Below are 25994 nucleotides of genomic sequence, written 5' to 3'. Positions count from 1 at the left end.
GTCATCCAGCAACACGCCTGACCTTGAAGTGTTGCCACCGCATCCCTGGGCGAGGAGGAGGGAGGAAGGGGAGTTGCGATGACATGCGTACTTCACCCTGCCAGACAATAGGGCAACTGTTTGCAAGGTGCTGGCAGGAATCACCGGGCAGGCACGGACCCTCCGCGCTGCCAGGAGACTCCGCTCAGGGTCCCCTTTGTGTAGTCTGGAAGAGGTGGGTTTAGGCACAAAGATCCCAGTGCAATAAAGCAAACGCTAACGATTTCTCCATTCTGCCGCTCCTGCAGCAGCCTCCTGACGAACAAGCTGGTACCGTAACGCTCAAGCGACAGAGCGGAGGATGGAGACAGAGATGCGATGGCCAACGTGGGACAGAGCCGCCCCTTCCCCTCCCGCAGGGCTCGACACCATCAGCCGAACAAATAACTTTGCTGTCTGGTCTAAAGATCCCTCGACATGCCAAACACAAGCCAGTCTCTGGGGTCCGGCACGGCATTTGCATTGGAAAGCCCGTTCCTTCTCCTTCTCCGCCAACCCCACCTCCTGCAAGATGCAGGCAGAGCCCAGCTTTAGGGAGCAGGACGCCAGCAACCCACCCCCATCCCAAGACCATCTCCTGCCCATCAGTGTGGGATCAGCCTGGGCTCTCCGGGCAACCGGGAGCTCGGGAGAGGGAGATGAGGAGCCCAACGGGGAAAGCGGTGCTGGGCAAAGAGTCAAGTGCAGATAAGCGACCGACACGCCGTGCGATGGGAAGCACGGCAGGTCCCAGCGCTCGGCAGGGTCACCGACTGGAGGGACAGGCTCTGCTCGGCAGCTCTCCCCCTCCTCCAAGGAGGAGGCTGGAAATCAGAGCAACCCTTGTATCTCTGCCTGGGAGCAGGCACCTGGATGGAGATCTGCAGGTGGACTTCGGAGCCCATCCGGAACAGGGTCTTTTCTGTCCTTTTCCCCGAATTAAGGTCTGCGCTGCAATGAAATAACTCTAAAGCAGCAGGATTTGACTGTGGGGTGATAATGGTCTAAATGAGGGCAGGACACAGATTCATCCCTCTCAGACAACAGGTTTGTAGCTGCACAACTTGACCCAAAAGCATAAAAGATCCTTCTCATGAGCTTAAACTGCTGCTGAGCTGAGAACAAACTACTTTGGCACAGGAATCCTCAAGAAAAAACCCGAGATCCCACCCCCCCCTACACAGACACAGAGATGAGGCAAGGGTGGAAAAGTGCATGCATTTCAAACAGAAGCGTGAAAAATCAGAAATACTGACCTTAAAGCTCCAGTAGTTGGGTTGCTAACAAAAAATAAAACAACAAAACAAAAGAAAACAAAAAAGACCATTAAGATTCTGGTTTGACTTTTGTTTTCCTTTTGAGAATTGTTGACTTTAAACTGCGACATTAAACCTGCTCTCATTTCTGCTTAAGGTCCCCTCCCAACGGGTTGCTTAAGTTTCATGCTGCTAAGGGCTGGCGAAAGGGAAGCAGTATCATGCAAGCCGGCAGGGACGGTGATGGGTATTGAATGCAGACCAGGGTGCAAGGTAACTGAAGCAGAGCAAAGCGGGGAGCAGGACAGCAGCCCAGTATCACTACTGGAGTTACTGGGATGCCCACACTGTCCTGGCACGTGCTGGTCAGACTGCTGCCCTGGGAGTCGGTGCTGGAAGCCAGAATAATTTTCATTTTTAAAGGAATCTTCCAATCCCCCCTCTTTGCCCATGCTACCTCCCTCTGTTGCTTCTCCGCAGCGTTTCCACCGGTGTCAAGCCAATGTGCTACAGTGAATGACAGGAGCTGGCATCGCTTACAGCCCAGCAAGCTGGAGAGCTCAGGAGCTTTCTTCTCCCAAACCACCCACTGATAATCACCAGTGGGAGATTGCACCGAAAGTCCCGAGGATGCTCGGAGCTGCGGCTCACTGCGATACCCACCGTCGGGCAGCGGAGCGGCTCGTGGCTCAGAGACTTGAGACCCCCTCCCAGGGCAGCACCGGGCTCGCACAGCCAGGACGGGGCTGCAGGAGCCCAGCAAGTCCTCAGAGGACCACGCGAGGACCGAGAACGCGCCAGGGCCGAGCATCCCCAACACGCCGTGCTGCCGGACGGGGACGGGCGAGCTCCGCGCTGCTGCGGGCGAAGCGAAGGGCTTCCGAGCAGGGCATGCGCTTGGCACAGCGGCATGGCGAGCAGCTTCATCCCACCCCGGGGCTGGTCCCCTAATGCCCACCCAGCCCGGGTAGCAGCACCCCAAGACTGTGTTTGAGGATGCAGCAGGAGGGAAGTTAGATCTAGTGACAAGAAGTGTGATCCACCTTGCTGGAAGGGGAAGCATTTGGAAGGGGAAGCATTCTGATATCAACGAGATGTGCAGATAATGGGTGGGATGGGAGAAATGAGTACAGAGCAGCTTTTGTCCCAACAGTCTTTTTATTGGGATCAAAGTTCTTGACTGCTCTTTTCTCCCTTCTCACACCTGCCTATCACCTTGCTTTTTTACAGCATTTATTTCCCCACCAAAATCACCGTGGCTGCAAACCTAGTTTGTTACTTAGAGGATGATTTTTTTTTCATTATTATTATTATTATTATTATTTCAAATAGGAAGCAAGCTCCCACACCAAGCTCCCAGTCTCCATCAGTCCCTGCAATGCCTGGTGGCTGCCAAGGAGTCTCCTATCACAGTGCTTTGGGAGCAGGGGAAGAAGTTGCAATAACATTAGACCATCGTGGAGTATTTATCCAAGGACTTTAACAATCCACTAGCAGATTTGCTGCTGGGGTATTAACCCTTCTGCTGACAAGGTAAATAGAGGTCTAGTCTATGTATATACACAAATTCACTTGTTAGACTCATCTCAAGTGTCAGCAGGATACTCTTATTCCAATTCAAGATGCAGTTCACATAAATATTCCATAAGGCATCAGTAGACCCAAACCAAGTTTTGCCTCAACCAAACGAAAACTGTTTTGAAAGTGATTTAAGTCAAACGAGTGCAGTGTTTTCATGCAGACAAGCCTGAAGGCACAAAGGTCTTTTCCAAGGGCACACCGTGACTCAGAGGCAGAACCAGAAATAGAAGTCCAGAGCTGTGATTACCAGGCACTATTAGATAACAACCAGCAGGATCCAAGCCTATCCTGGGCACGTAAAGCTTTTCCAAAACACCAGGAGCTTGAAAGTGAGAAACCACCTCAGAATGCCTTTCGGTACTAAACTAAGCCATCCATCCTATCTAGCAATTAACACGCCAGCTGCACCAGCAGCTCTTTGCAGCCTGAGCTCCCGGTGCAAGATGCCGGGCGCAAGGCAAGGCTGGCAGCACCGGTACCTGCCCGGCCGTACGTGGGGGCAAAGCCCAAATTGCAGCACTGCCACGCGTCAAGCCGAAGCATCTGACTCCGGGTAGAAGCTCAGGCTGCCGCGGCCACAAGCGTGCTCCTCCTCGGCTAGAGGAGCTGCGGGAAACAAGATCCCAGCTTGCTGTCTCCGAGAGGTGAGCGGGATTGCATCAGCTCCTGAAGGGTTTGACATGCCGTGCCTCGATGGGGAAACGTCTCGAGTTAAGCTGCGCAGGGCAGCAGTTTTATAACTGCGCTTCTGCTCGGCAGCCTTCATCCAAACTCCCCAAGGCCAGGTTCGGATGCCGCCTCCCAGGAAAGGCTGCGCGAGGGACGTTTCATAAATCACAGCCCATTTCAAAAGGACGCGAGTAAATCCTTCAGCCCCTTCCCTTGCCAGACTCGCCCCCTCTAGCAGCTGGTTCTCCCCACCTCACCACCAGTACATCCAGTCTAGGAAGAGGAGGAGAGACCCCCCCACCCGGGGAGGGCAGGCCAGAGATGCCTGGTCCCTGGAGGCATGGATATGCTGCCTTCCCACCGAGGGGATGCTCACCCCCCCTCAACTCCTTTGTGTTTTGAATGGCTGCAAAGGGCCTCCCCAATGGGATCGGACTTTTTGGCCAAATACTCCAAGCACTGCTGGGAAAAGGCTGGGAAAAGTTGTGGCCAAACCAGTCTGTCCCAGTCCCCAAAGGGCCCTGACACAGTGTGTGGCAGAAGGTGACGCTCCTGACTTTTTCCTTCTGTGACTTTTTTTTTCCCCTCCGTGCTCTTCATTTTGCTGTTGAAGACTCTCAGTAATTTTCCTCAGACCCTGATATTACTGATCCTATCTCGTGCCAGCCCTTGGTATGTATTTTATTTATTATTTTAGGATGACTGGACAGGCTTATCACAAAGTCCATAAATTACATCCCCACCGCACACAGCCACTCCACATCAAACTAGCAACGAGCTTGTCTGAACCCCAAGTGCCATGGGAGGGAATCAAGAATATTCTGGAAGCTATTTGGGCTGATTAGCGTGACCCGGAGCACGCACCGGGATGGCATAGCACCCATCCTCTCCCGGGTCCCTGGATCCAGCCCCAGAAAAGCCTCTTCGCTGGCAGTGGTGCAGGACCCCCCCCCCAAGCAGAACTCTGCCCCAGGCTACGGGCTGGCTGGGGGAATAGGGGATGCGCTGCCTGCCTGTACCCTGCCGAGAAGCAGGACTGTCCAGGGCTGACAATCTGGTGCTGCCTGCCAGGGCCAAGTGGGCGATGGACACCACCACGCAGATCTTTCGGGGGCTCCATCTGTCCTTGCGGGCACTGCTGCCGCACCGGCGCTTTGCCCAACCCGTCCTGCCGTTTGCTCATCCTCCCCCCGCCCCAAATCTCCCAAAGCAAAGAGGATGTGTTCCCCCAGAACAGGTACCCCACTCCGGGCACAGGCTGTGCCCAAGGAGATGGCAGCCACAGGGGACCAGGGTGGCACAAGCGGCCACAGCCTTAAATGCGGCCACCTCCCACCAGGTCCCCCAAAACCAGGGGATGGAGCAGGGACAGCCCGAGCGCTGTGCCCAGCTCCCCTGCGAGCACCACGGCAGCCGGCCAGGCTGGCAAGGGTGGATTTGTACAAAAGAAGAGAAGAGGAGAGGGCCAAGGTAGAATTAACATATCGCTGGCTCTTCAAAAGCATCAAAGGGAGATAATGGTCTGAGAGAGGATTTGAAGCGACAGCCTTGTTACAACCGATAAAACAGGCAGCTCGCTTGCAGCAGAGCTGTGCAGAAGGTATGAAGAATTACAAAGGCTGAGATTATAATTACAATGAAAGTCATGACCATGATGCTGCAAAATGATGGACTAACTAGGACTGGGGCCCCCCCAAAGCACAGACATGTGCACACGTGTGCACAGGCGTGCGCTTAGGAGCTGGAGCACGCATGCAAGTGCAAAATGGGGGGTTGAGATGCTCCTGTGAATCCACAGCCATGTGGGAACCCATGCACACACAAACGCTCGGAGAGATGCACCCGCATAAATACACATGCACGCTGCAGAAGAGAGGAAAACCAGAGCTGGGGGAATGTAGTGAAGAACATTTTGGAGTTAAGTTAAAAAAGAAAAAAATAGTCTTTGTGATTGTCCCAGGAGAAGCCAGGAGGTAAATGAAATCCAAGTGAGTCACTGCCTTGACCAAGGCAGACTTCCCCTGGTTAGCAATTATAACACAAATCTGTTAGTGATTAACAAGGCAGGACTGAATGCGTCCCTCTAAAATGGACAGCAGCAGCGTCCTCAGCACACTCCACCAAAGGGAGAGACAGAGGCAGTTTCACCGGCTTTTTAATTAACTCATTTTCAGGAGTTCCAGTTTCTGATAGAGTTGCCCTCAAGCACAATGTCTTGACAAACAAAAATCTCCTTGAAAAATAACAGTAAAGTGAATTTAATCTGTTTCTCCTTATTAAAGTTTTTTAATGCTTTTCAGCACAAGAGAAACTGAATTAAAGTGGATATAGCAAAATGACAAGATAGAGTCGAATGCAAACAGTAAGTAACCAGACAGAGTGAAGAGCAACACCGACACTGTGCATTGCAGATATTGTCATCTGAGGTCTCGCAATTATTGCAAAAGGACCTCTCAAACCTGAGCATCCCAGCACGCAGGAGAGAGACCAGCGCGAGACGAGACGGGATGCAGGAGCGCCGGGGCTCATTCCCATCAGACCTGGGCTCCTAAGGGGCCTCGGTGAGTGATCCAACCCAGACCCCACCACGAAAAGGGCACCAAGACGCTTGCTTTGCCGCTCCTCTTTCAGGCACAGGCATCTTTAGGCAGAGACTTGGGTTTTACTACACCTCTCTCCAGTCCCCAGCCCAAAGAGGCTCTGACGGCCGTCAAGAGATGTCGTCAGAGATGCCATAGCAGGCTGTCACAGCGACCCGACGGCAGGCATCACCGACAGACCCCTGGCCTGGCTGCACTGCTCAAAGTTTGCCTGCAGGACCGCACCATCCCTCTGCCCGCCCACGCACCAGCCTTCTCTCCGAGAGAGGTTCGTCAGCTCTCCAGCAGCAATTACAGCCTTGACCTACAACACAGTGTCTCTGAGGCAGCCCAGGTGATATCAGAGCACAAATGCCTTTGGACATCAGTGGATTTGTGCTCCCGACCCTTACTCAAGCCCCCTCTTTTCCTGATGCCAATACAAAGCAAATCAGCAACGTCTCTTTATAGCAATGCACCCCCAAGCAGCGATGCATCAGGACAAACGCTCTGCTGAGGATCACCCATGCAACTGCCTGCTTGGGCTTTAAAATCTCCCTGCGGTGGCCTCCACGGGCTTTAAAATCTCCCGTCCGTGGCATCCACGTCCAAGGTCAGGGACCCCTCTTGTGCTTGCAGGTTCCCGGGGGTGCAGGCTTGGTGCTCAGCACATCCCCAGCCTGCTCAGGATGGGAGGGGGGGTCCCTGCACCAGCAGAAGCAGGCAGCAGTCACGCACCCCAGCCCAGGGGCCAAGGTCTCCTCCATCCTTCATCCTCCTCCTGGGGTGTGGGGAGGGCGGCCAGGGGAGCAGGGCCAAAGGTTTTTTGGGGGGAAGGCAGGGAAAGCCGGCAGAAGTTGGGCAGATCAGATTGCAGAGTAGCTATGGCAACGGCACGGCGTAGGTGGACCAACACAATAGGGACGTGCAAGGTAAACCCGGCAGCCAGCAGGCAGCGAGCATCCATCTGCTCCCCGCTGCTCACAGCCAGGGACAGCACCAGGGTCCGGCCCCCCGAGAGCTTTGGGGTGACCACCACCCTCCATCAGATACCTCCAAACCCAGAGAAGCTCATCCCTGCAGGCAAATCCCTGAGAAACCCCACGCCAAGGGCGAGGAGGGTCGGATCCTCCGCAGGATCCCCTGGACCTCTAGGACCTGCAGATCTGTCAGCGCCGCAACCGTCTCCCCGTGGGGCTACAGCAGCCACGTCCCCCCACGCCACGACCCCTGCCTCCCACCGAAGGGTCCCTTTGGGGGGGTACCAGCACCGTGGGGTGCAGCTGGTGCCCAGCCAGCAGCAAAGCTGGGGAGGGGGGGCAGAGGCAGAGGGCACCGACACGCAGCCGCTGATGGAGACCGACCTGGACCTGTGCTTCTCCACTCCCTGCCTAACGCTGCCAGCACCGCCGGAGCCAGGTCTGCATTAGCAGCAGGAATAGAAAAGCTGCCTTTCTGGCTGCTGCAGCTTTTTGGCGTTCTCTCTCCCAACGCCGCTCAGCGCCAGCCCAGCGCCGTGACACCAGGGGAGGCAGGAGCCCGAGGTCGTCTCGCAAAGACCCCCGAGGCCGCCGGCAGAAGGAGCCAAATTTGGGTTAGGAACAGCAGGAAACTTTGGGCGGCGGGACAGGGATGGATGCACGCGTTCACGTCGTCGCATCCGTGTGTGTGCCGGAGAGGCAGGAATACGCACGCCCCTTCCAGGCTGGCGACCCCGACGGCAGCGCCGGCACCGCGCTCCCCTGAACCGCGGTGAGGAACGGGGGAGCGCTGGGAGCCCAGGCATGCCGAGGGGAACACGCCAGGTACATCCCACCTGCCGCCAGGATGGAGTCAGATCCAATTCCTGATGGGCATCCACTGGGTATCTCATTAATGCCCTCCCCAGGGCTGGCATCGCTGTCACCAATGCGGGCGTATTTATTACCCACTTCTCGGGGACTTCAAGACCCGCTTCCTCCCTGCTCTGTGCATAAAGCCAAAGGAGAAGTGGGGTGACCCACAGACCTTTGCGTGACTCCCAGCTCCCAGGGACCTGATTCCCAGCCAAAATGTGGGCCAGGTCTCTTTTAATCAGCCAGGAATTGCTCCCAGTAGGGGAAAAATAAGAGAATCAATAGAGGCAGCTCCGGCTGCAGTCATACGGACACACACACATGCTCGTTCATGTTAGTCCCGACAGCCACGCACGCTCTCCTCCACCATTACAGCAGTTTGCAACGGTTCACAACGCACTCCACCTCTGGAGACCAAGATCAGACCCCGGGAAGAGCAACGAAGGGCCCCGCTTCTCACTCCCACTGCCCCAGCGAGCTCCTGCCAACCGGTTCACTTCAGGCAGCGTTCACAAGCCACCATCACCACCGGTTTTACAAAAGCAGAGCGTCCGGGTCCCCCCGTGCCTTGCCTGCGCGGGGGCACCCCCAGCCCGGCCAGGCACCCCGCGAGGACAAGACGATGCCAAATTCACGCCAAGGCAACGGGCACCTCTCCGTGTGCCCAGCTCCACCGCCTCTCGGGGGGCTGGAGCGAGATGCTGTCAAGCCTCTCCTCCCATCACGGAGGTCCTGCTCCCCAGCGGGGTTGGGTACGGGCCTGAGGGGGGGGGGGTCCTCGTGGTGCCGGCAGGTCCCCCGCGTGGAAGGATGCTCGGCCAAACGAGCTGGAGGCGAGACAAGCCCCCACACGGTGCAGGGATGCTGCGTGCCCGGGCCACCATCTGCCCCTCTGCCGGCTGCCCGCTCCACAGCCCAGGAAGGGGAGAGGGGAGCAGTGTCCCCTGCAGAGGGACGGGGACACGGGTGACAAGGGGCTGCCCTCTGAAGATGGGGGCTGCACAGCGGGGCTGGCACGGGCACCGCCGGGGGCTTGGCATGGCCCCATGTGCAGCCGGGGGGGGGGGGGGACCCCCCCCCCAGCTGCTGCACCAAAGGGCAACGCAGGGACAATGGCACCCACGAACGGCCACCCCCTCCCTGCTGGGAGCCTGGGAGCGGGGGGGACCCTCAGGGAAGGGGAAAGGAGGGGGGCTGGAGGGAAAGGGGGGGTGGAGGGAAAGGGGGGGGGGGGGCTGGAGCCCCGCGGCCGGGGGAAGGGCACGATCGGGGGCATCGGTTGGCGATGGGGCTGGGAAAAGGGGACCGGGATCTCGGGGTGGGGTTGGGGGGGGACCGGGACGTTTGGGGAGGGGGATGCTGGGGGCGGGGGGGAACACCAGGATATCTGGGGAAGGGGAGGTCGGGGGACCGCGGTAAGGGGAGGCGGACACCGGGATACAGGAGGGGACCGCGACACCGGACCCGCAATCCCCCCACCCGGAGGGATGAGCCCCCCCCCCCAGCTCCGCCCCACCGGACTCCCCTCGTCCCGGTACCTGCGGCAGGTGAGCCCGGCCCGGGATCCGCAGCGCCGACGAGCTGAGCTCGGCTCGGCTCGGCTCGGCTCGGCTCGGCTCGGCTCGGCTCGGCTCGGCTCGGCTCGGCTCGGCTCGGCTCGGCTCGGCTCGGCGGGGTGGCGGGCGGGGCCGGGGCCGCTGCGCGCGGCGCGGAGCGGAGCCGCCACCTCCCGCCGCTGCGGCCGCCGCCGGCCCCGCGCGCAGCCCGCCCTGATAGGGGCGCGGTCGTCATGGCAACCGCGACTCCACCTGCCGCCGCGCTGCGCACGGCCCGCCAGGCGGGGGCGCGCGCTCCCGCCGGGGGGCGGGGCAGGGGGTGGGTGCTGGGGCGGGGGGGTTGAAATTGGGGGTGCTATGGGGCGGGGGGGGGGTGCTGGGGGGAATTGGGGGTGCGATGGGGCGGGGGGGGGTGCTGGGGGGAATTGGGGGTGCGATGGGGTGGGGGTGGGTGCTGGGGGGAATTGGGGGTGCGATGGGGTGGGTGCTGGGGGGAATTGGGGGGTGTGATGGGGTGGGGGTGGGTGCTGGGGGGAATTGGGGGTGTGATGGGGTGGGGGTGGGTGCTGGGGGGAATTGGGGGGGCGATGGGGCGGGGGGGGTGCTGGGGGAATTGGGGGGGGGCGATGGGGCGGGGGGGTGCTGGGGGGAATTGGGGGTGCGATGGGGTGGGGGTGGGTGCTGGGGGGGAATTGGGGGTGTGATGGGGTAGGGGTGGGTGCTGGGGGGAATTGGGGGTGCGATGGGGTGGGTGCTGGGGGGGAATTGGGGGTGTGATGGGGTGGGGGTGGGTGCTGGGGGGAATTGGGGGTGCGATGGGGCGGGGGGGGGGCTGGGGGGAATTGGGGGGGCGATGGGGCGGGGGGGGTGCTGGGGGGGAATTAAGGGTGCGATGGGGTGGGGGTGGGTGCTGGGGGGGGGAATTGGGGCAGGAGTGGGTGCTGGGGGGGAATTGGGGGTGCGATGGGGTGGGTGCTGGGGGGAATTGGGGGTGCGATGGGGCAGGGGTGGGTTGCTGGGGGGAATTGGGGGTGCGATGGGGTGGGTGCTGGGGGGGAATTGGGGGTGTGATGGGGTAGGGGTGGGTGCTGGGGGTGCAATGGGGCAGGGGTGGGTGCTGGGGGGGTGGGAATTGGGGGTGCAATGGGGCAGGGGTGGGTGCTGGGGGGGGAATTGGGGGGTGCGATGGGGCAGGGGTGGGGTGCTGGGGGGAATTGGGGGTGCGATGGGGCGGGGGGGGGTGCTGGGGGGAATTGGGGGTGCGATGGGGTGGGTGCTGGGGGGGAATTGGGGGTGCGATGGGGCGGGGGTGGGTGCTGGGGGGAATTGGGGGTGCGATGGGGTGGGGGTGGGTGCTGGGGGGGTGGGAATTGGGGGTGCGATAGGGCAGGGGTGGGTGCTGGGGGGGGAATTGGGGCAGGGGTGGGTGCTGGGGGGAATTGGGGGTGTAATGGGGTAGGGGTGGGTGCTGGGGGGAATTGGTGGAGCGATGGGGTAGGGTTGGGTACTGGGGGGAATTGGGGGTGCGATGGGGCAGGGTTGGGCACACCCCCCTACACCCCCCCCCCCACATGCACGCACGCACGCATCCCCCCCATGAGACACTGCTGCAGCACTGGGTGCCACCGGGTCACCCCATCCCACCCAGCACCCCTGGGGGCTTTGCAGCCCATGCAGGAGCCCCGGTGCCATCTTGTGCGCGGCACCCCGGCTGCCCACCCGCGACGGCTTGGCATGGCCTTCGTCAGCCCCCCCCCGGGGTCCCGGGACCCCCAGTTCCCCAGGAGTTTTTCCTTCCTACAGTTATGCAGAAATGCATCAGGATTCGCTCCCCGAAAGCCTCGACAGCTGCAAGGCCAAGAAAAATAACCGGGATTTTTAAATTTTTTTTTTTAATCAGCGGGAGCTGGGTCCAAGCATTTGCGGGTGGGAGTGGGGGCTGCAGCAGCCCCGTGATGCCGGACCCAGCATCCCACCTGCCCCCCCCAGCATACCTAGCCCGAACCCCGGGAGCTGCTGAGCCGACAGCACTATAGAGAACGGCAGAGGACTATCGAGAATAACCGATGCAAAAAAAATTGCTTGCGGCTGGGAGAGCAGAATCACCGCTCCCCCTGCCCTACCCTGCCTGCAGACCGGCCGCACAAACCCCCAGCCCCGAATTTCAGCCCCCCCCCCGCAAGGTCCCCAATTCAGCAGCATACCCTGCTGCAGAGCGGGGAAGCAGCCAAGACCCCTACTTTATTTGGGGAAACTGAGGCACAAAGCCAGCTGCAGCAAACCAGCACCTGCCTGCGCTCCTGCCTGCACCCCTGCCTGCAGGATTGCTCCTGCCCTACACACGATGCCGTAGGGGCCCCTTGGCGAGGCAGGAAAAAGCAGGGACCTGGCTTCGTGGGTACGTACATCTGTGCTGGCTGTTATTTATTTATTCCAAAGTCGGATTTATTCTGGGCAGGTGCAAATCTGCTGCTGTCAGGCAGCCACCGACACGTTAACACTCAGCTCGAGCCTTTTCCTGGTTTTTTTTTTTCCTGCAGCAGAACTGGACAAGCTTAAATCCAAGCTTTTATATACTTTTATTTAGACCTGAAAGAGGCATGTTTCTGCTCCAGCTCCACTGCGGTGTTTAACCCCATGCTGCAGCTTACGAGCTGCAAGGCACCCGAGTAGATAGGGCTTAATTGCGATACAGCTGGCATGCAGGCTTTTAACTGGTTACGGGCAAGGGAGGGTTTGTAATCCCTTATTTTCTGGGGTTTATAATTTGCCTGCCTAAAACCACGTCTTGCCGGTTGGTATGCACCCTCTGAGCCCCGTGCAGAAAAGCACAGCCAAAAGCAATGTGGCTATTAGTGACAAACGGGGAGGGGCAATGGGGCCATCCCCCTTTAAACCGTTATATTGTTATTTTTCTAAACATTCCTAACTTTCTAAATGTTCGATATCGGGCACTGGTGGTGTGGCCCCAGCCAAATTGTATGTCCCAGAGCACTGATGCACAGAGAGACAAGAAATGTGGCCGTGCCATCCCTCTCCTGCCGGATTTACCCCTCGCGGGGCAGGATTTACCCCAAAAGCAGACCCAAAGCCCAGCAGCCGATGTGCTCCATCAGCCACCTCGTCCCGATTCCCATTCCTCTCTTTATTGTTAACATGCCCATTTAACGTGTTCTCCCATCTGGGTTTTAAATTAGCTAGCTGCCGCCTTGGACTTCTCCGCAGATTTGCTAGCAGTCTGTTGGGTGTTGGTACAATTATTTGCCTGGTGTTTTTCTGCTCTGTTATATATACATATGATTAAAATTAATATTACACTCGCTTTCCAATTCCTATGCACGAGTACAATGGCGTTTTGCTGCAGGCTTTGCCACGCTGAAAGGGATGTTGACATTTATGAAATGTTTCTATTCACCTCTGATTTTGCAAACTCTCTCATATGTAATTTTTTTTTAAAAACAAAATAGCAAAGCCTGTGATCTGAAATACCTGCCAGGCTCCCCTAGAATGGCAAAGCAAGTTTCAAACGTTTCAGGCAGGCCCAGAGTGTTGTATCCCAATGTCATTTAAAGGTTGGCACCCGGGGTTTCCAGTGTTCCTAGTTATATTTTCTCCCCGTTATTATTTACCGCCTGCAGGGAAAATGAAGAAAAAAGGAAAAAAAAAAAAGAGAAAAAGTGGGAATTTTTTTTTTCTTTTTTCTTTCCCCACCAGTTGCAAATAGGTGATGCTTGTGGCTGGGCTGAGGGATGGAGCTGTGCCCCTGCCCAGCACCCTGCCCGGGACGGGGAAGGACAGAGACAGTCCGGGACCCTCACCCCTCTGCAACCGAGCCCCAAAAAGCCAGGCTGGGTTTGACTGGTGCCAATAAATGCCTGGACACCCCCGCGGTCCCACTGGGCACCCATGGCCCAGAGCGAGGGGATTCAGAAATAAAGGAGATAATTCCAGAATCCAGATCATCTTTCTTTCACCTTATACAAATCCTCCAAAGCTTATCAGACCCCGAGTCAACATGGGCTGGATTTTTTTATAGCTGCTGCTTATTAAAAAAAAAAAATTAAAATCTTTAAATAGTTGTACTAAGAGAGGAAAGATTCCTAGTTATTTACTGAGAAATATCACTCTGCGGCTGGAAATGTCACTGCTCCATCTTGTGAGCGGCAGCGCAGATACGGACCGTGCCCCACGTGCGGTACCCAGCCCTGCTCGGGTTGATGGCGATGGCAAAGCCGCCATCGATAATCACCCCTTAGCCAAAATCTGGATGCTCGGCTGGTGCAAAACACCACAGCTGTGCAGGATTTGGCTATTCCGCTTTGCATCCAGCCACGAGTTTTTTGCAAGGAGAGGGGCTGCAAAGCGGGGACCCCCCCCCTCCCAGTTCTCCCCAGAGCAGCCCCGCCGGGTGAAGGAGGGTGCAGGACGGGTGGCAGCTCGGAGGCGGCGGCGATGCTGCTGCCGCCTTGGCACGGGCGGCACACCGGGGCCCCGCCGGTTTTCCTTACAATGCCGGATTTCTTTTTGCCGCGCTAGGTCTGGGAGCCGTCGCCTCCGTCCCTCGGGGAGGTGTCTAGTTGGAGATGATATAAGATTTCTTTCCAGCCACATCCTCCAGCTGCTCCGCACTCACCCTCCCCTCTGCCTTTTTATAAAAGTGCCCGTTTAGGTGGGGATTTATTGCTGCCCCGACAGCATCACCGGGGGCATCGCTGTTACCCGAAGGAGGAGCGGTCTGGGCTCCCCAGCACCCTGGGGGGTGCTGCCTGGCCCCGGGGGGGCCACCCCTGGGCACGAGGGATGGATATTGTCCCTAGGAACCGTTCAGCCCTTGGGCTTTGCTGCTTTCAGCAAGGGTGCCCATTCGTGTCACCCACTGTCCTGCCCCGAGGACCAGCTGGTCCCTGGGGGAGGACTGAGTCCCCGGGGAGCAGACATCTGAAGGACATCCCTGCGGGGTCGTGGGTACCAAACCCCGGGCACCCCTTACCCATCCGCATCCCGCACAGCACAGCGGCACGTGCTGGGGCACGGCCGCGGCCCCTCGCTGCCTCTGCTCGTCCTGCCCTGCAGCCCCAAAAACTCACCAGCCTCGCTGGCACCTTACTGGGCAGCCGGGGTGGGGGGAGATATCTGCCCCAGGAGCTGCACTGAACCCCCCCGGCTCAGAAAGCATCCCCATCCCAGCACTTGTGCTGCTCAGGTCAGGGTTGGCCATGGTTTTGCACCAACATCCTCAGATTTTTGGGGTCCACAACACAGAGGAGAGCACTGGGGCTCGGCAGCCAGGTTTTGATTTAAGCCCATGCTCACAGCAACAGCCTGCCCAAACAAGGATTAATGCTAAATCCTCACCCCCAGCACTACTGCACGGACACTTGGGGATGGGCTGTGCCAGGGCACCGCGGGCTGGCCCGGGAACATGCCACAGTGGCCCGGGGACATGCCATAGTGGCCCGGGGACATGCCACAGAGCTCCAGCCAGGCTGGGGGCAAGGGTTGGGACAAAGCTTCGCCTGGGCAAACTATTTATTTCAGCCTTTCGTACCATGCGAGCTATGGCAGGGAGCAACTGCTTCAGAGCTGGGGGGGCTGCAGAGATGTGGGGAGCCCGGAGGAGGCTTGCGGGGCCGTGCAGTGCCAGGCACGCAGCAGAGTTTGCAGACACCAGCCCGTGGGTCAGGCTGCCCCTTCCCCGCTAAGGTTGGGGTTTGCAGCCCAGCCGAAATCCGCAGAGACCCGGGCTGGGTGTCACCCTTCCGTGGGGCAAATCCGGAGGCCAGCTGCCCGTCGTGGCCATCGCACCCACCCTTCTGCACCATCCCTCTCCTCTCCACGGCTGCCAACAGCCAGCGGGATCGAATCCACCCATATTGCAGGGTAAATCTGCCTGGGGCCCCCCCCAGCCCTGGGGAGAGAGGGGGGGTACTCCCCACTGGGGCTGGAGGATGCTTTTCCTCAGACCTGGGGGATGCTCCCCGCCATGGGGCTGCTGCAAGTGGCCACCCATTTCGTGCACCACCCAAGCCCCCGGCGAGCTTCTTCTCCTCCAGACAGTCCCAAAGCACAAGATGGGGTCCCCGTCCGTCCCCCCCCAACCCCGAGAAGACGCCCCTTACCTGGTCCCGCATGCGCTCCTGCTGTCCCCGGAGCGCCAGCGCGTGCTGCGGGTACTTGTTCTTCAGGTGGTCCATGAAGGCATCCCGCTTGCGCTCCATCTCCGACTTCTGGAGGCCGGTGAGGGCCTCCAGGCTCTGGGCGGCGATGACGGTGTGCCGGCGCTCCGAGGTGTGCACCAGCCCTACGTTGGAGAAGCGCCGGGTGCCGTTGCCCAAGGTCCGGTACTCCCGCGGGTACTCGGCATCATCCGCCGAGATCATGTGGGTGCTCGTCCTCTCGGGATCTGCACGGGGAGGGGAGAGCAGAGCCGGGGTCACGGCCAGCCCCAAGGCGGTCCCGCCGGTACGGGGCAGAGGTGGGGTGCTGAGATTTGGGGACGGGGAGGGGGTTTTAAGCTAGAAGGGATAGCTGAGCCTAGCTGGGAGCAGGGTCATCCCTCCATGGGGTACAACCAGGGGGTTGGTGGGTGCAGGGTTTATCCCCCTGCGATGGCAGCCGTGTCCCCGCTCCCGGGCACGGGGCTGGTGGTGGCAGGAGATGGATGGGGCAGGGGGCAGCAGGAGGGACGGAGGGGCTGGGATGGCACCGAGACCACGATGTTCAGACCGAAACATGGATAAAACAGCCTTGGGTTATTAAAACGGCACAGACAAGACACAGGAGCCGGGCACCGCTCCGGAGCACAGACAGACAGGGGGACACAGACACATGGACAAACCAAAAAGAAAATTAAATGCGGGCCAGGGTGGGGGGAGGCTCGTGTCTGCCCATCAGCGCTTGACCTGTGCTGCTGCCCACGGGGGCAGGCAGGACCCCCCATGCCCTGCCTGCCAGAGACCCCCACCGGAGGGTCAGCCCCCCATCCTGCAGCCGCTGCTCCCAGGCACCAAACCCGGCATCGCAGGGATGCTCTGCCCCATCCCAGCCCTCTTGCAGAGTTTCACCCCATCCCGGGCAGGTAGAGCGGGCAGCGAGTGCAGGCAGGGGGGCAGGCAAGGCGGTCACGCGTGCAGTGAGGCAAAAGGGACTCGTCCCTTTGCTAATAATTCATTAGCTGCACGTCGTGATGTTAATTTCCAGGGAAGTTGTGCCGAGCGCGCACAATGCGAGTGGTAATGAATGCCTGGAAGTCCCTGCACGCTGCCAGCGCCTGGCACCTCCTCGGTGGCTGCAGGATGAGGCCACTCCATGGTTCCCAGCCCCACGCCTGCTGCAGAGCAGCCCCCACCCCAAGAAGCCACTTTTGAGGGTCTCGTGCCATCTAAGCCGCCGTCACACAGCCCTGGGCTGGTCCCGGCCGTCACTGCCGTGCCTGTGCCGAGGCCACGAGCTGTCTTTGCCGCCGCTAACTAGTTTGGCAACATGCAGCATGTGTGTTGCAGGGATTCGCCGCGTTAAGGCTTTACTTTTTCGCTCACCGTTTAACCTTGATCCATTATTCATATCCCTCCTTGTCTTTTTTTCCCCCTCCCTTCCTTCCCAAGCTCCTGTTAAGCAAATCATAGAGGGTTTTTCCTTTTCCCTTAATTATTTATCAGCCCAACATATTAGCTTTATATCAACTGATTGTGTTATTAATGTAGGACAGGACTCCAGCGTGTGCTACAGACATAACTCCTCTGCTCAAGGTCATACAAGGGAGTTTGCTACGAGCCAGGCGGGGATACCACGCTGTCAGCAAACGCTACAGGGACATCCTTACCCCTGCCAAAGCTTGATCCCCCCTCTCCTCTACCAGAAAACACCCAGTCCAGCTCCTTCCACAGCTCCATCACCAAGCGTGACCTCGGCCAGGGGACCGTCAACCCTGTACCCAGAAGACAGCGGCAGAATTTGAGCAAGAGCTGAAGTTCCCGGTCCCTCCTCACCTCACCACTTCGCTCAGCCAGGTCCCCGCGTCACCACTGCACGGGGGAGGTCACGGCGGCACATCTGCCACGTACAAAACGCCCCGAGATCTCCCAGGGAAAGTGGCACAGGAGAGATGTCGGAGGGGACACCTCGGTCCTTCTGCTGGCAAAGGAGGAGGCAGCGCGAGGCAGGGCTGAGAGTATCATCCCGGCGTCCCCGGGTACCACCGGCTGAGGAGCCTCTGCTAAACTCCAGCACTGATGGGAAACTCAGACGGAGCAATTTCTCCTGTGGCACCCTGCTGAGCCCCAGGAGCTGCCTTCCCACCTCTCCCTTCACCTAACAGCCCCCCATTACACACACGTCTCGCCCAGGGTTTGCTGCTACCAGGCAGAAAACTCCTTCCTGCCCTCGGCCGGTTGCTCAAGCGCTTGCTCTACGATGGCAAAGCAGCGGAGATGTGCTGGTGGGGGCCGTATCCAGCACCCGGCACCCATCCCAGCTCCAGCATCGGGTGCCCATTGGCAGTGCCTGGATGCATCCTTGGAGCTCTCAGGTCTAAGGTGGAGGAGAGGGGGAGTGGGACCCCAGGTATCCCCCCCAGCGCAGGCAGGGCACCCAGCATGGCCCGTTCCCACCAAACCAGTCCCTCTGCAGTGCTGGATCCTGGGTGCCACCAGGATGCCCAGCCTCATTGCATCCCATGGGAACGATGAACCTGAGAAGGCTGCGAAAGAGGGGTGACGGGGCACCCCGAAAGCCCCCGGCCACAGCAGTGACAAGGCTGGGAGGAAGGAGCTGCAGCTCCTCTTCCTCGCTGGGGAGAGCAGCAGCATGGCAGCGAGGAGGCCTCGAGCCGGAGGAAGATGCAGGGACGGGGGCTTGCGGGATGCAAGAGGGGCTGGTTCCCCGCAGCCTCCTCTGCGGTGCCTCCACCAGCCCCGGGTTTAGCAGCCCTGGGCTGAGGCTGCATTCCCGGCTCCTTCCCACCCTCCTCCTCCTCCTCTCGCTGCCGAGCCACGCATCAGCATGCAGCTCCCCGCTCCCTAATTACATGCTCCGAGAGTGGAACGCGCCAGCTCGCTGTCTCTCTGCCGACTACTAAAAAGGATGGTTTGAAAAGCCCTGCACAATCTGCACAGGGGTCAGAGCAAAGCTGGATGCCGTCAGGGGTTCTTCCACCCCCGGCTGCGCCGCATCCGCTCCCACATCCCTCGCCGGGCTCCGGAGCAGGTGGAGGGGGAGGCAGCCCCAGCACCACGAACCCCATAATCCACGAACCCCACTAAGGTGAGAGGAGGAAAAGCCACCACAGACATGCATGTACCCGTCCCCACATCAGCCACCTTCCCCTCCAGATCCCAGCCTGGAGCGGGCAGACACCATTTGATAAGGGAACAACCAACAACTGGGGTACGGGAGCACCCTCAGAAAGGGACCTTAAACCATCCATGCTCTTTCGTGCTTCCCTGGCATTATGCGTGGGAAAGAGGGTGTTAATCCTTCCCTCCTGGCCTCACCCCAAGGGGGTAATTACATCCTGCCACCCGAAATCCCCCCACCAAGTTGTTTCTCTTCCTGCCATGCCGGGACCGTGCACTGATGCTGGAGCAGTGGTACCCACACACGGACTGCCCCGCCGCCAGCAACGGCAGCAGCAGATCCCTGAAAAGTGCTTCCCAGGGCTGCTTCCAAGTAGGTCACTGGGGTGGGAGAGCTGGTGGCCGGAGCCTGCCCAGAGTCCCCTTCTTGGCACTGCCCCAGCCCAGCCAAGCAGGGTGCCCGTCCGGGACGTGTCCCCCGCACAGGGACCATCCCATCGCTTACCCACGGGTGCAGGACAGCTTCCACGGCGGCCGGTAAACTGCTTCGGCGGGACGGGGGAGGCAGCCCCCAGGTCTCCAGGGGCTGAAGGCGGCTCCTTTGCCGGGCGCAGGGCTCCCACGACAGCCAAAATCCCACGGTATATCCTGGCAAGCCCCTCTCCGAGCAGCGGGGGGTTAAAGGAGCACGATTCTCTTTGCCGACTCATCCATCCATCTTCCTTACCTGCCGGCAGAGGTGTCACCCGTGCCAGGGCCACAGCCCGGGTTCCTAGCAGGATGCGGCCACCGCCTCCTTCCCGGGAGAAGCAGCGGCACCAGAGGCACCGGACCCCGACCGTGCTTTTGGGTGATGGTCTTCAGGACTGGGGCTTTGCAGTCCAAGCAGCAGCTCTCCACCAGCTCCCTGCTCCCTCGCTGGGAGACGGGGGTGGGAGAGGCCCCCAAAAACCCGCCCTGTGCTGCGGGTGCTGCCCTGCGAGAGCCACGCCGGGTCAGAGCGGCTGCGGGATCGGTGGCACGGTCCGCTCGGATCCCCCCCGCCAGCAGCTTGGCAGGGCTTTATCATAAAGAGGATCTTTCAAACACAGTTTATTACTGCAGTTTCATAAATCTTCATGAGGCAGCGAGGCTCACACGGGCCGTGAAAGCAACGGCAGTTAGCGGAGCATGAAAAATAGTCCAAGAAAGCAATTGTACAAAAAGGGGCGAGGGGAGGGGAAGGAGAGAGTACATCTGGGGAGAAAGGGAGGCGAAAGAATAGAAGCCCCTCGGAGCGATGCGGCTCCCCCGCACCCGGCCATTAAGGCAGCGGGAAGAGCGCGATGCACTCGCCTTCTTCCCAAAGGCTGCGGCTGCTGCACTGCCAGCTTGCTGCCTGCACAGCACCCACGGAGGCTGCCCAGCACCCAGAGCCCCGCTCGGCACTAACCCCTTCCCTGCCACACTGCTGCCAGGCCCCGGGAGATGGGAGCAATAGCTGGGAAGAGCAGGGAGAGCCTGCACGGCTCCTGCTCCGGCTGCACTTAACTCCCGTTGTGCTGCGCAGCCGACCCCAGAAATACCTGCCCCTGCCTGAGCCGGGACCTGCTGGGGCAAAGGGACCTTTGGAGGTATTGCTGCCCAAGGGGTCCCTGTCCCTGGCTCAGCCACAGTCTATTTGCACTCATTTTGGGATGGGGGCACGATGGTCAAGTGCCCTCCGGGACCTGCCTCAGGCTTTTGTCTCACCCCCACAACGGGACCAGCAAACAAAGCCAAAAAGCGCTGGGAGCTGCACAGCTGCCGGTGTTCTCCTACCAAAGCCGTGCCCAGGAGCAGCGGCAAGGCAGCCGACACGCCACGGGGGGACACAAGCACTTTTCGCCCACGCCGCCGACACGTGCCGAACGGGTCCAACCATCGCCAGTGCTTTATGCAGCCAGATCTGTTCGTTTAAAATCAATGCGCAGAGAAATGTGTCCCTGTTTCAGGCCAAGCCCCTGGGCTGCGGATGCCCCTGTCCCGTGGGGGTGCCGGGAGCGGGACAGACCTGGGGTCCTTCCCAGCACATGAGTGTTAAGGTGAGGGCATCTGCACGTCCCCCCCATGCCTCGCAGAGCACCGGGCGAGCAATACGGGGAGTGAAAGCTGACGGGTGGCTGGGCTGAAACCTCCCTGCCGTCCTCTTGCTCCCGGGCTGATGGATACCCGGCGCCGAACAGCCTGGGAAAAGCTAGGTGATGCCAAGGCTGCCCACAAGGGACCATTAACATCCGTCCCGGGACAAACCTCCCCCATGCCCACGCTGTGCCCGGCGGGGGATGCAGCTCTCCCATCCTCAAGGGTCCCTCCCCGCAGCACCGAGCTGCGCCTTAGCCCAGGCTCAGCAGCAGGCAGCGGGCTCCCTGCCATGTCTTTCACTCCCAAATTCAAGTGGAACCAAGGAAAATAAAACATCGCCCGCTGACCATTTCATCGGGAACTTCCCGGCCGGGTTAGCGCAGACCCCACAGCCCTGCTCCACTGGCACTGCGGCCAGGATGCCGCTTGGCTCTTCAAAGGCGGGCAGGGGCACGGTGCCCGTGCGCAGTGGCAGTCCGGATGCGACCCTGCAGACCTGTCCCTGCCGGTCCCCAGCCTCTACGTGCCCTGGATGCTGCCTGCACCCCACTAATGCCAGCCCTGCCGATGCCGCCGGAGATGCGCAGGGACGAGGAGCCAGTCCGAAGCCGTGCAATGTGTTGGTGTGCACTGGTTGCTCCCCGGCTGGAGCTCGGGGCGGTCCAGCTGGCATCTCTCCGCGACGCTGCCCTGACAAGCAGCTCCTTTCCTTTGGAAGCAGAGAAACGACCGGATAAATTCCCATGTCATTGTCAAAACCCAAACTGAAGGAGAAATCCCATCTGGCCGGCCCTGTAAAAAGCAGCAGCTACTTCCCACCTCACCGGGTGTTATCACACCCACGCGTGCACATGGAAATGGGAGACGAGTTCACCTCCTAACTCCCATGGACAGCAGCGCCAAGCGCAGGGCCAGCACCCTCCTGCCCAGAGCCCCATCCCCACATCCCTCTTTTGAGATGGGGCACATAAGCCAGACCAGCCCCCATGCTGTCACCCAGGGAACGGGGACCTGACACCCCGAGGACCTCCTCCAGCCTTGCCCACCTCAGCCTGCAGCTCCCCTGTGGGTTATTTTTGCAGGCAGGGCTCCCTGCCACCACGCTGCTGTCCCACAGCAGCAGCCGCCCGAAAAGCATGAACTGGCCCCTGTCCTTCCTCTTCCTCGCACTATCTCCTCAGCTCAGCATTTCCCCAGGATCTCCTGCCAGCTCCAAGCTGGGAGCCATCCCTACCCTCGCCCAAGCTAGGGACCGGAGGGGACAGCACCAAGGCAGCCCCATCCCTGCTCTCTCGCGCGGTGGCTGTCTGGCAGACGGCCGTGATGCTGAAGAGCAAAAGCCCGGTGGGGTGGGCTCTGCTGACAAGGCAATCGGGGGGTCTGTAAGTGGAGAAGCCTTGTGTGACCGATCATATGGTGGCCAAGCGGCTCCGCTTTCACCTTGCAGCACCGAGCTCAGCAGCTGGTAGAGCTGCAAATGCCACAGTGAGCTCCAGGGCTCCCGGACGGAGCGGACCCCTCTCCTCTGGTGGCAGGGGATGGGTCGCTCCGGATGCCTGCAGCGGCACAGACGTGACCTGACCTGTGCCACAGGCACAGTAAGCAGAGCTTGGTAGCATCGGGGGATGCTCCAGAGGCAGCCGGTGGGCAGGAATGTCCCCATCGCCCTGCGGGAAGGGCAGCATCCGAGCAAGGGTTTCTCCCCACAGGTCCCGGCCCCCTCGGACACCCCGGCAGTGGGAAGCACCTATCCCCACTGCAGTGGGAGGCAGAAAGGAGCTGCCCTCGCTTAGGCAAGGGAAAACAAGACGGACAGAGGGTGAGCTCACGGAGGGCAAGGCGGTGTGGGAAGGATGGCTCACAGCTGGGAGAGCAAGGACAAATCTTTCCCCTGCCATCAGCTTCCTCCCTGACCTTTGGCAGAAGGCTGAAGCCAGTGGCATCCTCTGCGCATGGAGAGCATCCCTGCCCGGGGCAGAGCCGGGCAGAGCCTTTCCCACTGGGGACTGGAGGAGAAAGGAGCCCCGCGTGCCCTGGCAAGAGGCCGCATCCTCAGCTGACAGGGATGGCACAGTGGCTGGGGAGACGCCAGCAGCTCGGGGATGCTGGATAAAAATAAAGGAGAGGAGAGGATGGAAGGGGCCAGGCTCTTCACAGCATAAACACAAGCCACATTGTGGTCTCATCTCCCACCCACACGACAGCGGCGATTCAAGGCGGCGCAGCCGGCGGCTTGGCAACTGGGATGGGATTAGCCCGGGTGGCACCAGCTCAGTCCAAGCCTGGGGATCCCCCTTGGCCCCAGATGGGAGAGGGAAACTGAGGCACGGGGCTGGGGGAGGAAAGGGTCTGCCCCAGAGTGCATGAGTCTGGCTGCAGGTGGGGATGCTGAGATGCGAGGGGATCAAACCCAGGGTCGGAGCAGGAGGAAAACACCGGCAGAGCCACGTACCACCTTCATGCCCGGTGCAGTGCCCTGACCGGAGCAGTATTCAGCATCTCCCGAAAGGACCCGGAGTTTTCCCAGCATCTTGGCAGCGCCCGCTGACTCCCACCAGCACGCTGAGACAGGCGAGCGCGGCGCCTGCCTCCGTGCAGAGCGTGCATGGACGCGGGGCAGTGACTCACCCGCAGTCATGCGGCGAAGCGGAGCCAAGTCTCCCTGCGAATCCAGGTCCCCCTTTGTGCTTGGCCTGAGGGGAGAAGCCTTCGGGATGAGCCCGGAATGACGGCAGGACCCGGGCCGTCGGAGCCCCCGTCACCTGCAAAGCTGCCGTCTCCATCCCCCTTTCCCCTGCAGGCGGGTGAACTCGTGCTGCTCTGAGAACCCACCCTGCCCTGCGGGTCTCACTGGAAGATTCCCAGCACTGACCAGTGCCGCAATTCAGGAACAGCCCCAGAGATGCAGCCATCCCCACCGTGCTCCTGCAAAGCCAGGTTGCAGTACGGGTCCCGGGCACTCCTGCCTTGAGCTGCTCAGGCAAATTGCTCTGGAAATCAATTCCAATCTATCAGGCATCAGGAAAGCGATAAACTGCCCCCTCAAGACACCAAATCGATGGTTCCTCTTAGCCCAGAGCAGAGGGAGGGAGGTGGGGAGAGGCGCTGCGTGGGAGGACAGGGAGCGGGGGGGGGTGATGGTGGGGGGCCGGGGTCCCGCTGCAAGAGAGACCTGGGTCCGGTTGGAAGGAAACAGCCCCCAAACCAGCTCGTGATGTGGCGGAGGGCAGGGAAGCCGCATGCCAGCATGCTGTGCAAAACCGCTCCGGGGACGGAGCAATGGGAAAAGCTTGGGAGAGCAGCTGCCAGCCCCCGGGAGCGGGAGGCTCGGGGTCCAGCCTTCACCGATAACCCGCGGCTGCATGTATTTGCTCGGTTTGAGGCAGGACCTCAACTGAGCCCTGCGGTCAGGGCTTTGGATTCATTCTTTATTCTCATCTTTCCTCAAGCAGAGCAAGAAGGCAGTGGCGTGGGGAGGTCGTGGAGCCAGCCGGGAGTGAGGGGGGGCCGGCAAAGAGGAGGAGGAGGGTGGGCTGGAGGGGACATGCAACAAGATCAAAAACCAATTCCCAACAGGACCGTTTCTTCCTCTAATGAGGCACCAAGGAAAGTCACTAAACAGAGCAAGGCCACCGCAATCGCTTCCATAACAGGAGAAATGTGAAGGAGAAGCATGGTCCAGCACCAGGAGGGGGGGTCCATCACAGGACCCTCCAGCCTGGCCCACAGGCACCTGCGAAATTATAGCCAAGAGCCAGGCACGAGGCCATTTGCAAGCTGCGTCACGCTCTTGGGGATGGCCACGAGGGATGCATGCCGGCAGCCCAGGAATTACCACGCCAGCTTGGAAACACAGGCAAGCTTTGCTTCAGAGAGCTTGAGATCAAAGGCAGAGACAAACTGCAACAAGTCGATGGAGAGGAAAGCTAAAGGATGAAGCAAAAAGCTCCCGTGCAGGGGAAAGCATGCTGGCAGAGCAGGCGATGCCCCTGCCCGGCGTACAGCGATGCACCGCGCCAGCGCTGCGGTTTTGCTAAATGCACTTGGTGCAATTTTTCAAGCAAGCTAATCACTTCCTCTCATCTCCTGCCATTAGTGCAGTCATGCTAACCGCTCGCTCGCTGGCGGGAGGCCGAAGCCGCCTGACAGGAGCTTTGACTATGCGCTGCACCTCATCAAAAGCAAATTCATCTGAAATAGAATGGCAGGGCCAGCGAAGGGAACCAGCCCTCCAGCATCCCTGCTGGAAGGGGGGCTCATAAGAAAGCCACTAAGGGAAGAATTCAAGCCAAACCCATGGCTTTTCCAGCCCTTGCCCTGCAGCCTGGGGTTACAGCCTCCGGCTGGAGTCACCAAAGAGCTCAGCACCATGAGAAAGCACCCGGGAGGGGGATTTTCCCCGGCTCGGCGTATCAGGGACTGCGGTGATGCTGGCTGCTGCAGGGAGAGCCGCGCCGCGCTCAGCCCGGCACAACACTTGGCCCGTCTCTGTCTTGGCACGGGTGGACCCAACTCTTTCGAAGACTTGGCTCCCGCTGCCATCGCGATGTGCTTGGACGCACAGCCCGGAGCTTGGCAGGTCCGGCCACGGCACCGAGCCCTGCTCCCGCAGCCTGCAGGCAGGAATTGGGGGGGCACTGCCTTTTGGGGTGACTCCTGCCAGGAGATGGGGTGCTGCTACACTCTGGCGGCTGCGGGGGAGAGGCTGGAAGAAGCTGTTCTGGTGTTACGGAGGAGCTCAGGAGCCCAGGAACGCTCCAAATGGGGTGTGGAGAACAGACCCTATTTATAAGCGCACAGGTAGCATGTAGGTGGTTGGTCACAGCCTGCTGTGCCAGCCTGGTTAGTCACAGCTAGCTAAAAATCAAAAATGCTGAAAAAAAATTGCTCAGATCCACGTCTAAAGCCTCTTAGATGCAGGAAAGTGCACTCACAGTTTGAAAACATGGGGTAAGATCCGATGGGGCTTCACTGTCAGCCTGATCAGAGACCCTGGCTGAACCATGGCACAGGGATGCTGCTGGGACATGCCCCCCCACCGTCCACAGGGCACAAGCACGCTGAGGTGCCCGGTCCCCGCAGGGGTCCCTGGCTGGCACCGCAT

The 25994-nt window shown here is 59.9% G+C and overlaps 1 protein-coding gene across 1 annotated transcript in view; it reads right to left on the bottom strand.

The window, feature by feature from the left end:
- SRCIN1 (SRC kinase signaling inhibitor 1) overlaps positions 1–19808 on the bottom strand; it is a 50681-nt gene extending 30873 nt beyond the window's left edge. Inside the window, 3 exon segments of the mRNA XM_030021286.1 lie at positions 1275–1298; positions 15614–15897; positions 19293–19808. Of these exon segments, the coding sequence (XP_029877146.1) occupies positions 1275–1298; positions 15614–15897; positions 19293–19497 (513 nt within the window). The 5' untranslated portion in view covers positions 19498–19808.
- Positions 19809–25994: the final 6186 nt, after the last annotated feature.

Source organism: Aquila chrysaetos, chromosome 8, assembly GCF_900496995.4.
Source record: "Aquila chrysaetos chrysaetos chromosome 8, bAquChr1.4, whole genome shotgun sequence".
NCBI classification, from domain to species: Eukaryota; Metazoa; Chordata; class Aves; order Accipitriformes; family Accipitridae; genus Aquila; species Aquila chrysaetos.
Note: the sequence above shows the minus strand (reverse complement) of the source record. Positions and strands in the feature narration are given on the sequence as shown.